Source organism: Rhipicephalus sanguineus, chromosome 4 (genome assembly GCF_013339695.2).
Source record: "Rhipicephalus sanguineus isolate Rsan-2018 chromosome 4, BIME_Rsan_1.4, whole genome shotgun sequence".
Classification (NCBI taxonomy): Eukaryota; Metazoa; Arthropoda; class Arachnida; order Ixodida; family Ixodidae; genus Rhipicephalus; species Rhipicephalus sanguineus.
Genome location: NC_051179.1, coordinates 83,024,887 through 83,040,157, shown reverse-complemented (window position 1 = coordinate 83,040,157; position 15,271 = coordinate 83,024,887). Strand labels below are relative to the sequence as shown.

General features: G+C 46.4%; 1 protein-coding gene across 1 annotated transcript; it reads right to left on the bottom strand.

The window, feature by feature from the left end:
- Window positions 1-4,840: 4,840 nt before the first annotated feature.
- Window positions 4,841-13,558, bottom strand: LOC119390346 (proteasome subunit beta type-6). Its single transcript, XM_037657949.2, has 6 exons — window positions 13,365-13,558; window positions 13,098-13,165; window positions 12,023-12,154; window positions 10,493-10,622; window positions 6,159-6,303; window positions 4,841-5,035 (listed from the first exon to the last, which is right to left on the bottom strand). Exons 1-6 carry the CDS (start codon window positions 13,488-13,490, stop codon window positions 4,908-4,910), a joined length of 729 nt encoding a protein of 242 aa, XP_037513877.1. The 5' UTR covers window positions 13,491-13,558; the 3' UTR covers window positions 4,841-4,907.
- Between the last annotated feature and the right edge of the window lie 1,713 nt (window positions 13,559-15,271).

The window sequence follows — 15,271 nt, the reverse complement described above, 5'->3', positions numbered from 1 at the left end:
TTCCATAATGATAAATTTGCTTTTGGTAAGCTTCGCCACAACATAGCCATGTGATACTGTGAATAATACTAGCAGCGGAGAGAACTGCCATGCAGTAAAGCATACTTCCTGTGGCCATTATAGGAAAGGGAACCGCCACACTGCTTCAAGAGTGTACAGGCCTTGCAGTCCAGATTGCATGTTTCACATAAAGGCGTGGTAAATAAAATGGATACTAAGACTTTTATGCCTTCGGCGCAGCCTCAACATAACAAAAAATAGGGGATTTACGACTTTTCACAATCTCGAGAGACTTGTCTGTGAAGTGCAGAGTTTTTATATAAACTTAAGGAAAGCATATTTTATATTTATGTTTATCGATTTATCAGACTATTTGAAGATGCCCTTCAAATTCGATCTATTTGCCTTTGGCAGTACGTGCATTGTAGGCCTTTACATCTGCATGCGATTCCACTCCAACACTGCCGTATGGCAACTCGGCCAAGTAAGCTTAGCTGAACTGCTTTGCAGAGATAACATGTGCTTACATAGATCCACATAAAATTTTAATTTTGAGAATGTTTACAGACAATGTCAACATTGTGCTGCTGTACACATTTCCCCTGGTGCCACGAGAAATAAGAGAACAGAATGCTCCAGTGCAGTGAAGAAGTAAAAGTTGTGCAACTATGGCGAGGTGAAAGCTGATGCTACCTGTGCACCATACGAAAGTGAAGTCCGTGCAAACACGGAACCACAGGTGCTGCAAATCAGCCCGGGGAGAAGAAAATTCTCTTGAAATTACTCTAGCTAGGGCTGTTGAAGCTGCCTGGGAGTATGAACACAGAAAGATTAAGAGGAGGCAAGGAACAAATTCAACAAACAAGTTTAAACTGCGCGAAGAAGACAACATGTAAGAACATAGAAACACACACATACACAAAGCGCAGACCTCCAAATGTGTTTATTTCTTAGATGGGCACATCGGGACCCTTCTGGGCGTGTAAAGCACACGTGTTCTCGCTACATTTTCGCAGCCTCATGTAAGATCACCTGTGCAACTGCTCCTTGTCATTTCTTATAAACGTTCTACCTCCAAGAAATAAACTCAGTGGGAATTGTGAGCTTTGTGTGTGTGTGTGTGTTTTAATGTTTCTATGTGCTGTCTTTCTCATACAGTATAAACTTGTTTGCTCAATCTATGAACCCACTAGCCCAACAACATCCCATACTTCAGAATGGAAGGAAAGGCAGGGAGGTTAACCAGATGGTCTGGTTTGCTACCTTACCCTAGCGGGAGGAGGAAGCTGCTATGAAGGTGGCACATGTGCGCCTATTCCTTTAAATGTCTGGAATGTGCAGGACCGTGGTCTAAAGATCTTTTCCTCTGAAAACACTCTACTGTCTCGTTGGTTCAATGCAGTGCAAAGAATGTTGCGTTCGGTGACAAAGTCGTCACAAAAAATTCATCGACGATTACGATACTGCCTAATGCGAATTCTGAGTGCAGCTTCATGTTGGGGCAACGCCAACTGTGTTTGGCTTTCCGCAGTTATAGCAATGTAACATTCGTTACATATAGCCCCAGACAGTGGTAGCTCTCGAGTGCTACGCACACCATTCTATGCATTGCAGGCGTCGCAAAACAAGTGAAACGCCGACAGCGCTTGAAGTCGAGTCCTGGTGTGGCTAAGCGAAAGAATGAATGGTTACGTATGGTGATACTGTCATGCATTACCGTAGGCATAATCCCTCCGTAGGGCAATATTGAAGTACCCACCCCCTGACAAGTCACTAAATAAGCACCAGTCGACAACATGGCGATTACTACAGACAGGAACATTCCCTACAACCAAGCTGTACAGTCGCATATACCCGGACGTTTACACACCACAATGCAAAGCTTGCGGGGTGGCTCGCACCAACCTTGACCACATTATCTGGGCATGTCCTGCAGCGACACACACCATCAAACTTAAGATAACCACGCCCGAGCAGTGAGAGGCTATGCTGCTTAGCGCGTGCCCAGATGACCAACTCTGTGCAGTCTGGCTGGCTGAAGATGCCGCCAAGACCCAAGGTCTGGCTGCCGCCTGGGGAAGGGGGGCTCCGGTAGGGCTAGTCTCCCGGCCCCCGCCTCCCTTGACCCTAGCAAGGACAAAAAATAAAGTCATGTCTCTCTCTCGAGTGTTATGCACAGTGCACTGTGCATTGCAGGCATCGCGAACCAAGCGAAACGTTGAAAGTCCCGTTACCACAAGCGAAGCGAGCTGCTTGTGTTTGTCCTGTAGTTTTTGTTGTTGTTCCTCAGACACTTGGCGCAACCCACTTCGGGGAATAGGCCATGAATCAGACGGTACCTCGCTTAAGAAATTAATTCACTTGCTGAATACTAGCACTTGTGTTCGTCCTGTAGTTCTTTGTCCTCGTTTGTTTTCATGCTATGCTACACGCCAGCCACAGTGCACGTGCCCTGCATGCGCACGAGCTCAGACCAAGGACCCAGCGCGCGATGGAGGAAGAAAGCGAGGTTAGAGGCATGATATCAACAGACTCAACGTTTGCTCTCTTTCGCCTTTGTTCGCTTTATCGGTTACACCACCAACGCTCATCGCAGGAACGAGCGCCTAAGAGCTGCGCTCTAAGACAGTACGGGTTCTACTTCCTCGTCACAGTTGCGGGAGTCGTATGGAGGTGGTTGGCTTATCGGTCCCATAGCGATCCTGTCAGTGACAGATGCCATAGTTGAGGGCTCCATATAATTTCGACCATCTGGTGCTCTTTAACATGCAATGACGGCACAGTACAGTGGAACCTCGTTAATGCGTACCTGCCGGGAACGCCGCATAACTACGCACTAAACGGTAGTACGCATTAACCACCAAGTAAAAATTTGCATCTCCTCGCGTACGCCATCGCCGCCAGCAAAGAAATAAATACAGTGCCACAGCAAATATTGCCTAAAGTACCCACTGCAAAGCCTTTACTTTCTTTTTGCCAAACTGGAGAAAAGATTCTGGTACTCTCACACGACCGTCCGATAGTGCTGATAGCGCGTGGTGGCGACGCCAAGGAGCATTTCGGAACTATTACAGGGTCCAGTATACGCAGTGACCAGGGGCGTAGCCAAGGGGGGGGGGGTTGGGGGGGTTCAAACCCCCCCGAAATTTTCCAATTTTGCTTGCGTATATAGGCACGCACACATACAAACGCACGCACGAACATACATAAAGTATGGTTGAACCCCCCCCCCCCCCCCCCCCCGAAAAAAATTTCTGGCTACGCCCCTGGCAGTGACCGACGTAGCGACAGAACGGACAGTGTCGGCTTTCCGCGATATATGTGTGTGCGTCTGTACCGCGATCCGCTACTAAATGAAAACTGACACAGTTCCACTGTTCCAGTGAAACGCGCTGTACGGCTGCGTGGAGCCGATCGTCTCCTGGCTAGTTGCGTGCAGCGTGTCGCCTTCTCGGCTCACGTCTTCACTGCCGGGCCGCTTGCTGCTGTAGCGCATGCGCGCATTTGTCGTGGGAGTGTTCTTCGTACCCACTTCGCAATTCAGACCGTGCATCGATGCGGCGATGAGCACAGATGAGCTTGTTCGGTTGACGCGGCGATGACGAACTTCCTACAAGCGATGCGCACTCAGCGACGCTCTAGCGGTCCTGGCAGCGGATGGAAGCGCGTTTGGGTGGTCGCCCAATAAAAGCGTGCAGTATCGTTACAACAGCGCTACGCTTGCTGAACCGTACGCGTGCGTTTAGCGTGATAGCGTCTGTGCAAAGAGGTTTCTCGTCGCCCACGACTAGCAACGCTCAACTCCGCAACAGCGAGCTGCTTTCGTTTCAACAAAGCGGCGCGCGCTTGAACACGGCCCCGCACAACGAGGCGGCAGAGATTGGCGGCCCAGCGCGTTCAGGTTGTCGCCTATTAAAAGCGTGCAGTAGGCTTAAAGCAAGTGCTGCGCCGCACGGGTGCCCGAGCAGATATCTGAAGATACTTATTGTGATAAGGCTGTCGGCGATAAGTCATGCTGGCGTGCTCGTCGGTGGCCGCCGCCTAACCTTCGTTCTTTCCCGATGCTTACCCGCAAAGGCGTCGCCGCAATCGCGCGGAAGTCGGAATCAGTGATCGACCGATCTACGCACTTCTTGAAAAGACGGAAAACCTTTGGCGGCACATTGTGGCGTCGGGAAGTTTAGCGGCGCAGTAAAATTTTATGGCACAAAACGTTATCGCGGTATGCAGGGTACACACTAACCGGTAGGCGTAGGGCGAAGCACTACGGCCTGAGCGGTCAGCGAATGCATTAGGCTCTATGAGATTCGGTCGGGGATTCATCGCAACTACGGTTTAACCGTTAGTACGCTTAAAGCGGGTACGTATATATTAACGAGGTTCGACTGTACATGGGCCTCTAGTTCCACCTCCATCGAAATGCGACCGCTGCAGCCAGGGCCGAACCTGCGTCTTTTGGATCAGCAGTCAAGTACGGTAACCACTGGGACACCGTGGCACTGTGCATCATCTGGAGGTGTCCAACATTCCTACGTGAAATAAGTATGCTTTCGTGAAAGCCACTCCTAACCACAGGCTGCACTGTGAAGTTGCGCCACAGTGGGAGCGGTGCAACAAAATTTGCAGCTTCCTTGACGTACCTAGTTTACGTAGGCAAGAGTTCCAAACACTGTGTCGGGAGGCGAATGAAGGCCCCTAGCAGAATCTGTTCTCAACATGCATACTGCAACTGTGGAGCTCCTTGTAGTTGGACCGGGTGGCATCATTAGCAAAGTTGTTACCAATGATACCAATTCTGAACAAGCAATATTATTGTACCTTCATAACACTCTGAAATCAATGTCTGGCCAGCACAAAAACTTTATTGATCTCCACAAAGCAGCAGATTTACAAAGAGGAGGGGCCGATCATCCCTGGTAAAACTGCGGTATCTCATCTCCCGTGAGGACCGAGCGCTCCACACCGTCCTTAGTGATCACTCCTAGCCGCACGACGCCTCCACTGCTGCCGTCACGGGCAATGGCCAGGGCGATTGCTGTGAAGAGGCAAGAAAAAAAAACCCGCAAACATGACTGGATTTGAAAGAAGCTTGCTATCCATTTCACAGGTGGTATACCCTCGCTGCAGTGCTCCACATCAAAGCCAGGACTAGTGGTAGTTTACTACTATCCTTGAATCGAGAAGAACAATTATTGTATTATGCTAGTTATTACCATTTGAAGCAATGAGAGAAGCACGAGAAGTTAAGGACCACGCATACATGATGGAAAAGTGATGGTTTTGATGTCATAAGACAGAAAGACAGTGATGTGGATTAGAGCAAATGGTGGCAAAAGTAGTTCTGGGCAGCTAAAAAAATATATTTTGTTTCGTATATGCTTCTACATAAACTCAGTACTGAAAATTTTCTGGAAGTTTGGAACAAACAAATTTAAATTTGAAGACATGAAGGATTGACATCTCTAATTTTGGTGAGCATAGCACTGCCACTGACAAGGCTCTAGAGCAAGAGAAGTCAAAGATTATTTTACTGCAGCCACAAACTGATTTTTCAGACCTGCTTGGTGATTAGAATATATTGTCACGCATCTTCTACCACTTAAATTTCTAGAACCAAAGGTGACGGAAGCAGTGGGTGGATGGATGTGATCCACGTGCGAAATGCCTAAAATATAGCAGCTGAAAAATCAGAACGAAATCATATAGCACGCAGATTTGCTATGGAAGTGATGAGACAGGTGCGCGAGGGTGGTGATGCAGAGAAAGCCACGAAACTGGCTCTATTGCCTGAATGGTGACGGGCATATGCTACACACACGGGTTAGGAAATATGCATTTTCTTTACTTGTAGACGGGAGGTCGACCGTCGCTGTAGCTCGATTGGTAGAGCATCGGACGTGTTATCCGAATGTTTTAGGTTCAGTCCCTACAAGCGGTAAGTTGTATTTTTGTCCATGTTTACTTCTTTACAGTTACTATATCATAATTACTATGCTACAGTTATAGACTACAAATAATGTCCGCTAAACTTTTCTTGGCTCTTTGTATGTTGGTTTCATTAGGCTATTCTTAGTGCAGAGACACAGAAACTTCGACAATTAAATTCACGACATGACTAAGTTTTCCATTGAGATTTGACAACTACACATCAAGCTCACCGTTTTTGACGAAGTTGAGACACTCGTCCTTGCTCATGCCAGGCTTGTAGTTGGCGTCCACGTAGCCATACAGATAGGTGCTGCCCGAGCCACCCATTGCCACAGGCTGACGCAGCAGCATGCCTCCCAGTGGTACCATGTATACCTGGACGTACACAAAGACAAGAAATATCTATCTTAGAGATTCGCATAAAGGGACACAAAAAAGCAAAATGATTTTACTAGTATTAGCATATTACTCTCGTATGACACCGCAAGCCCCACTCTAGTAACGAAAGGGTGCTTTGCAGGCAAGAAAACACACGAAGAGAAAACAGAGGTGGCAAGAACACCTACAATTTCCTGCAACAGCTCACCATGACATCATCGATTCTGACAGCAGCTGCTCTACAGGTACATAATTGTATTTTGTTACAAGGAAGCTAGAGGCTCAATGTGTCAAGTTTCAAGAAATTTCATTCAGCCAATGTGGCCAGAATACAAAAGAAACTGAAATCCATGATATCACAGTGACATTCAGGTGCTGAAGCTTTGGCATGTAACTTGAATATAAAACACTGACCTACATCTTCTGTTCTAATTGTGAACCTATGATCATGAAATTAAAGACAGAATGGTCAACCAGTAAATAGCAGTGTAAACAGGCTTAGTGTCTTGCTTCATTGCCCCTCTAACGTTCTTGCTGTCACTGACATACCGGCACGTTCTGCATGGTATGTACCTAAATTTGCGCTGAAATTAAAAGGTGGCGTGTTTCTACTGGTCGTGCCATCTGTTGAATCTTTCTAGAAGATCGTATTTTCGCCTCGCACTGTGTTGGTATGTATAATTAAAGAGCACACAACAACTGCACCCACCCTTCTTTGATGGAGAATATGGTCGCTCCGCGTGCGCTACTTTCTCGGGCTGAGCGACCATGTGGCGCGCGTGTGATTACACCTAAAAGTGTGCGACTACACGTACAAGGGTTGTTCTTCCATTTGCTGCAGATTCCACCTGCACCGCGTCAATATCAGATACTGATGTAGACAGGGTGGGGCCATTATCCTGGAAGTGTGCTCGGCAAACCGAAAATATGCAGACGAAAGGAGAGAGAGAGACAATATCTTCAATAAAATTCCCGGAGATGTCAGCCTGGTTTATAGTCTGGCTTGCTACTCCAGGTTTCGAAAGGAGATTTCTCACTCATGCCATTTCCTTTCGACACATCATGTTCCGGACCGTCCACGAGCCCAACTCTTCAACTGGATGCACAAGAAGTTGATTATTTCAAGCTTCCCCGATAATCCCGAAACCAAGCCAACACTGGGGGATGCGCCACAGCCAGAAACACCCAACAGTGAAAGGGTTAAATGCCAGTGTCCAATGGGGGAAGTTGGCTGAGAGAGAGAGAAGCAGTCCGTTGTCATGCATTTACACACTCAAACCTCGTTATAACGAACATGGATAAAACGAATTATCGGTTATAACGAAGCAAATGAAGAATAGTCTAGTCATAGCTACAATGCTACAAATAAACGTTTATAACGAATTTTCGGATATAACGAAGTTATTTTCGTGGCAGATGCGACTTTGTTATAATGAGGTTTGAGTGTGTAGCATTCTTTGACTATTTTGTCCGTTTTGTTAAAGAGGTCCTGAACCACTTTTCCAAGTAATCATCGAATGTCCTCAGTATCGGAGTTCATTGCCTCACGAATTGATTGCCGCATAACTTTCTCGAATCCGTCAAGAATGAGGGGAGTTGCAAGGATTTGTCGCACGCACTAAGCACTTTCTCTCTTCTCTAGTCCCAACGAGTATGCTAGAAGCTAGACAGGGAGGGATGGCGTGGTAGAAAGAAGATTCGTAAGCGTGCGTCATGGCCTTGAGCGCCCAGAATGAAACGCGACCGCTCTTTCCTGTTGGGATTCCTACGGGCCCTATTGTGGCTACAATGTAATGTTAGCAGGCTATGGAGCAAGGCGCCGGCACTTGGTGGCACCACGTGGCATGAAGCGCATCTGATCCAAAGGCCACTTTTAATTTATGCCAGCTATTAGCCAATAGTACGTTATCTGCTGTTCAATGTCAAACAGCAGGAGCCGGCAGCTCTGAAGAGAGTGAGCACGAGCCTCTGTTTGAAAAGAGGGCACCTGATAAAATTGTAACTTCGTGCTTTGCTTCTAAACTCTCCTAGCCACAGACGACTGCAAGATTTGGCTGAGCTGCTCGTAGCAGCGTCCGCTTTCTGCAGGTTGTTTCTTATTCACCAAGCCCGAGGGGCGGTGCATGGCCGTTTTAAAAAAAGAACATTATTCAAAAATACAGGGAATGTTTGAAACTGTATGTCACACAAAAATAATGAAACGAAAGATACCTTGAAATATAAAAAAATGTGTTCACTCCAGTTACCTACGGCAGAGGAAGGCATCAATGTCCTATCTAGCTCATAAGTGATGCATGCAAGAAGAAAAATGTTGCTCTTGCGTAAGCTGCTTCTGTTAAAAGTACCGCGAATCTGGGGCACATTGTCATGCTATGCTGGGATTTGGACAGAAAGCTAGGGAGAGACATAAGGAGATGCCTCAAGCTGCACAACTATGACCAAGACACAATGATTAAGATATGTAATACTCAACCATCTGCCCAACATTAACAATGAGTCAGCCATCAAAAGGCAGAAAACCGAAGTTGATGCCCAACCGCTGGCGATATTCCAGGCTGGTTTTGCAGGCATCCATCATAAAAATTGAAATTCCACAACCTTATACAGTAGAACCCCGCTGATACGTTTTTGAAGGGACCGTAGGAGATAAACGTAAGAGACGGGAAACGTAAGAGCCGAAAAACAGGAAAAACGGCAAAATATTTAGTGGTACAGAATTTTATTTCAATTCTTACGAGCAGCACGAAAATTGGCGCGCTCAGCCGCGATCTAGCTCGACGGATAGAAACGCGGAGCTTAGGACTGCCTCATCCACAGAAATGTAATCAACGTATGTGATTTTTTTAACACCAACAGCTGTAGGCATGAAAGAACTAAGCACACGCAATCACGACCGGCGCGGCGAGTCCAACCACGAACCGCACGCACGACCATACGAGCTCCAACCAGCTTGAACTCCTCCCGTTCTCCGACAAATAACGATGATGATGAGTTTACGCCAACGCGATGGCAGAAGTGAATGCCAATCTCGAAGGCCTTGCTTTCGCAAGCAATTACGTCATACACGCCATGTTTGTGCAATACAAATGTCAAAGGCTATGCTTTTGTCAATAGTAAATGCCAATCTCGAAGGCCTTGCTTTCGCGAGCAGTTATGTCATAGACGCCATCTTTGCAATTTGAATCTCGAAGGCCATGCTTTTGTTTGCATCAATTGAAAGATTCTGTTGCTTGCGCCTGTCATGCGGCTAATATTACGGTCAAACGAGGCCAAGCTGCGTGAAAATGCACCATGGCCGCTCTCTTTGGTAGTCACTCGGTCGGCTCCGAGCGCACTTCGCGACGTATCATACGGGAACGGTCCGACAGTTACGACGTAACAGCGGGGTTCCCAGTACATTGTATCCTATGGGAGCTATGCCGGGACCGGCGGAAAACGACGTAACAGCCGGGAAAACGCAGCAGTGAGGAACGTAACAGCGGGGTTCTACTGTATGTACTGTTATCTTCAGTATTGCGGTTACTACAGTGGCACCCCAACAATATAATTTGAGCCACGACTTCTGATAGTACTGAATAGAAGGAAGTACACTAAACAGTCCCCACTTTAATCTCGTTTCAACGTTTGCTGCTTGGCTAGTCGTCCGTTATTATTTTTTTCGTGTTTTCTTTTTCCGGTGTTATGCATACATCGATGTGTACGCCATGGAGTACAGCACTATTTAAGCAGCACCTGCCTTGCATACTTGTGCCACCTTCCAACCCCCCTCCTGCGCTTTCTGAAGTTAGGGATCCACACTAACGAGACCAATGACAGTGCTTGCTCAATAATTTTAAGGTGCAAGAGAACCACACGACAAACATAACTGAGGCTGCTCACCCCGCAAACTAGCCATCGGTCAATGGAATACGCATCACCGTCAACGTACTATAATCCATTTTTTGCCAAGACTGGCACATTAAGAAGTAGTCTTTTCATTTTCCCATTTGTCAAGTGTCTGGTCTATGTTTTGTAGCAGTCGCCTTCATACTATTCCCGACAAGTTACAATACTTTTTGTTATTGCATTTTCGTATGTTTCTATGCCTACCTAGCCGACTTTGGACCCCCAGTCTGCAGTGCCTAAGAAACACAAACGTATGCACCGAGAGAACACAAACGAGATCGAAACAATCTATCCATCTTACCTGGCCACCGTTCTGACGGTCCCATCCTGCGCAGATTATCCCGGCCACCAGCTGATCGCGGTAGTTGTAGCAAAGCTCCCGGAAAATGTTGGCGGCAGTCTCCACTTTGGCTGGCTGACCGGTCTCCATTCTTTGATATTGAAAAATCGGTGCATCACAGTGTCAAGCAAATGCACGATCACTATTCCAAGAGAGCCTGTACACATAATGTTGCCATGCTAGAGAAAAAGATTTTTTTTAATGATACTGGAAAGGTTTGCCAGGGGGTATGCCTAGCATGCTATTCCAGATCGGCATGATTAAGAATGAAGTGATAGAGACAGTGTGTGTAGGATATGGAACATATGCAAGACACGCCACAGCACTAGACAAACTGAAGTATTTCCATGAAACCAGTGTCTCTAGCAAAGTTCATAACTACTTTAGCTGCTGGCAATGGAACTTGTATGGTGCTTCTTCAAGAAGGGTTCAAGAAGGGTTCTTATCTCAAGAGATGACCGTCTTTGAAGACTGTTGAGTTCCGAAATTAAGGCCCTGCTTTGTAGACAGGCAGATCCAATTAAAATTTAAATTATTCGGCTTTACGCTTCAAAACCACAAGTATATGATCACAGGGCATGCCGTGGATGGGGACTTCAAAGTAATTTTGACCAGATGGCGTTCCTTAACTAGTAGCTTAATATAAGCACACAGGCAGCTTTGAAATTCGCTCACATTGACACGCAGCCACAATGGCTGGGAATCGAAACCTCAAACCTGTGATTAGTAGTGCAATGTCGCAGTGTCTGAGCCACCGCAGCGAGTCATCAATGCAAGTGTTATGAGATTAATTAACACTGCTGCCTTTGCGTGAGCAAAATGGTCAAGTTATATCATTAGCATTATTCGCATACGACTATGAAATGTGCTTCATTATCATTTAGCACCCAAGTGAAAGACACCACATTATAATGAATTCAGTACCTGTTGTCCTTGAGTGAACGATAGCTTGTTGCTCTTTTAGCTGCCACGTTTACATGAGTGCAACAACGGACAATCGCATCGCAGTAACACACATCTCACACATGTAAACTGTGGTAACGTGCTAAGAAATAAACACAGCGTTGGCATTCCTCTAAATTGTGGACAGTAGCTGTTGCATTCAGAGGGCCTTTTCCCAACTAAAGTAGGTTCAAAAAAGGGTGCGAGATCGGCTTAGCTAATGTTCATTTAAATTACTTGCAAGAGTGTGTAACATGAAACAGCAAAGCAGGACCACAAGGACGAAGTGCCCTAAAGGTCTAAGATGGCCAAAGAAAATGTCAAAACCGCATGATATTGTTTCATAACATTGCTTGTGTACTGTTCTGTAATGTTGCTAATGGCTGTGCAAGCTTAAAATGAGATGTTGACAAAGCTAAACAAGTTGTACTAAAGCATAATTTAAGCTTCATTCTGTATTATAGTGCAATGTTATTGTCCGTGTTCTTAAACTGACAAAGCCTGAATGTGGCCTCGTGACCTAGGAATGCATGACGAACTGTGACTCACTCGTAGAAACTGAGGTGGTAGGTCACTATGTCTGCAATGGCCTGCGTGTCTGCAGCAGAACCCGAGCGGCAGCAGTAGATGTGGTCAGTGATGCGGGTCAGCTTGTCGGAGACACGGTTGGCTACGTAAGCCCTGTAAGGAAGCCAGTCAGGTTGAGGTCACGATTAACCCAGCATTTAAACATTTAAAATAACCAAGCCGCAAAAGAAATACACAAGCACATAGTGACACAATCCACTTTTTCAGTGAGCAGATAGTTGGTAGACCATAGGCAAGGAACAACAGACGACATAGCCGAAATAATATGAATGCCATATCTGTGGCCTTCCATCAAAAACCTAAAGGCACAACACATTCTAAAGAAGATAACAGGTGAATAGAGCTAGGCTGCTGACATTATGCTGTGCACAGGTAACGGATGGTATTTTATAATAACTGAGTGGTCGTCAAGGGAAGGGGGAGGAGCTCAATGATCAAGGCGAAGTGATAAGATCATGAAATTCGCAGGGATAGGACCTCTTCGTTTAGTGCAGGACAAGGGAAACGTGTGATCACTGGTAAACGCGCCTATGCTGCGAAACATTTGAATAAGCTGATGATAATGAGATCATAAACAGCAAAACATCAGCTTGCTCGCATGCCAACACTAAGAACGTCTACCATTTAATCTATATCATCAGATATAGTGTTAGATTCGAGTGACGCGATCACAGCAGCTCATGTGCTTCCAGCACGCTCAGCCACGCATAGAACACGCACACATGCAGTTATGCACCCCAAACTGCTCTCATACAGTGAGATTAATATATGTTTGGTTGCTGCTAAGGTATCACGTTCGTAAAACAGAATGCAATCAGTGATTCCACAATCTTCCGAGCTTAAGAGCGAAAGTAGACCTACAACAACGCGAGTAAGCTCATTTTTGAGCCACCACCACTACGATTTTCGCGACTAACTCAACACAAGTCTGGTCACGCAGATCCGGCTAGCTTTCAACGTGTATTCCACACACCAAAAACACCAAGAAAATAATAGATACCAGAAAAAACAAGCATTCTTGGTAAACTAAGCTTACCCTGTGCTCGTCCGAGAATCCGCTCCGATCACGACGCCGCCATCGAACTCCACCGCAAGCACAGTTGTCTGGAACGAAGAAGCGAGAAGCTTATACGAATATCCGGCAAATAAACAATAGAGTGTCAAAGGATTCACTAGTTTGGGAGACTAGCTCTGACAGAAATGCATGTCACTGCCAGCGTCGGTCGCACCATGCACGCAGCACACATGAAACCATTAATTATTTATCACGAGTACGTAGTTTGCTAGACTGAAACACACTCACCCCTGTCGAATGTTCGGATCTCATCCAGTCGGGGACGACGTCGCTCAAGTCAGGGGGTGCGAAATAATTCATATCGGTGCCGGTTTGAGGAAACGAAGAATGACCCAACATATTTGCCATCGCCATAATTACGCCTGAAACTGATCTCGATGTTTATGCGACTGTTGTGCAGTTACTAGCCAGAACTCTAGCCAAAGTAACGGCCAAAGACTCGGGCAGAACCAACACATGGCGGCCATGACGTCACCGTATTCTTTGGCCGCATTTTGGTGGTTTTGGTTTTGTTTGGAAGCACAGTTGCGCGGGCAGTGGTGATCAAAGTCTCATCAACACATGGCTTTCACTTTTGTCCCGTAAATGCAACTTACAGAGATGGTGGCACTAATTGGACGATGCACTGACCAACGTTCGTACTGACTGCATCGTGAGCTTTGCGTGTCAACTTACTTGAATTAAACGTTGCTTGAATTTTGAAGTCAAGAAACGAAATGTGGTTCCTCTTTCAAGCTTTTTGCGATGACCGTCATCAAAAACGGCAGGAGAGCTGCAAAAGCTGCGAATGGAGCAGACGGTCCATTTTGGCTGACGTCACAGCTTTGGTTGTTCAGCTACACTGTAGTTCAGCATATGGCGATCACGCGATATGACTCTCGGCGGTTTTCCACTTCTTGGCGGGAATTCTTGAAATCGTGAAATGAGCTATGTAAATTGCGTGACATTAAATGGCCCGGTATACACCACACCATGCACTTGCCGGTAGTTATCACGGTCCCCAATAGACGGACTTCCACATAAAATAATGATAAAAAATCATACATATATATTGGCGTTTGATTGTGCCAGTTTGTGTTGAATTACATTGTCGTGTAAGGAGTGAAGGTGAAAACCAGCCAAATGACCAAGGCTTGAGGACGATCGAGCGCTACAATGGAAACCCTTGCCGGCAGCGAAGGCTTAGGTTTCATGTAAATTATGAATTGGGGTTGCGCGACCCCGACGACCGCCTATAACGGTCCATTCAGGTCGGCACACAAAATAAGTTTAATTATTGTGAAAGAAATTTGGATCTTGATGTACGCAAGGTTCATTCCAGCAGCACATATATGCCACACCTACGACAAAATGCAGCCGGTAATTGTGGTGCTAAGGTAATTAGCTGCCCAGCCGGTAATTGTACACACACACACACACACACACACACACACACACACACACACACACACACGCGCGCGCGCGCGCGCGCGCCAGTGGCGTAGCCAGAATTTTTTTTCGAGGAGAGGGGGGTGGTTTACCGTACGTTATGTATGTCCGCACGTGCGTGTGTATGTGCGCGTATATATACAGGGTGTCCCAGCTATCACGCAGCACGATTTAAGAAAAGAGGAACAGCGTTACGCGATGCAAACCTGCTGCGTATTGTCCTATATAGTACACTGGAGTAGCCACTGCAAATTTTTTTCGTTAATGAGGTTTAATGAATTAGTCATAATTATATTTGCAACTCAACAAGTACTCACCTAATTGTCAAAATGTCAATGAGGCGTATGTAGGCATGTTCAAAGGGCATCTAACTGCGCTATTTCCAACAACGTGCTAATTGCGCGCACATTTTTTTCCGGTTGATCAAGAAAGCCCGCGAAATATGAAAAGTGACACGTGACTAGGCCGATGCGCGTATCGGGAAGAAGTCCGGAGAGGCCCCGCCCAGATGACCGAAGCGCTGCAGCCGGTCATCTGCGTGACTAAAGAAAGAGTCCTGCTCATGCACTCGGCAGGGGCGTAGCCAGAAATTTTTTTCGGGGGGGGTTCAACCATACTTTATGTATGTTCGTGCGTGCGTTTTTATGTGTACGTGTATATATACGCAAGCAAAACTGAAAAATTTCGGGGGGGGGGGTTGAACCCCC

Excerpts from the sequence above, each read along its gene's own strand:
- LOC119390346 (XM_037657949.2), bottom strand. The coding sequence starts at position 13,490 with ATGGCGATGGCAAATATGTTGGGTCATTCTTCGTTTCCTCAAACCGGC. Across the intron at positions 10,623-12,022 it reads TACCACCTCAGTTTCTACGA|AATGGAGACCGGTCAGCCAG; the intron begins GTGAGTCACAGT and ends TCAATATCAAAG. Across the intron at positions 6,304-10,492 it reads ACCGTCAGAACGGTGGCCAG|GTATACATGGTACCACTGGG; the intron begins GTAAGATGGATA and ends GTGTACGTCCAG.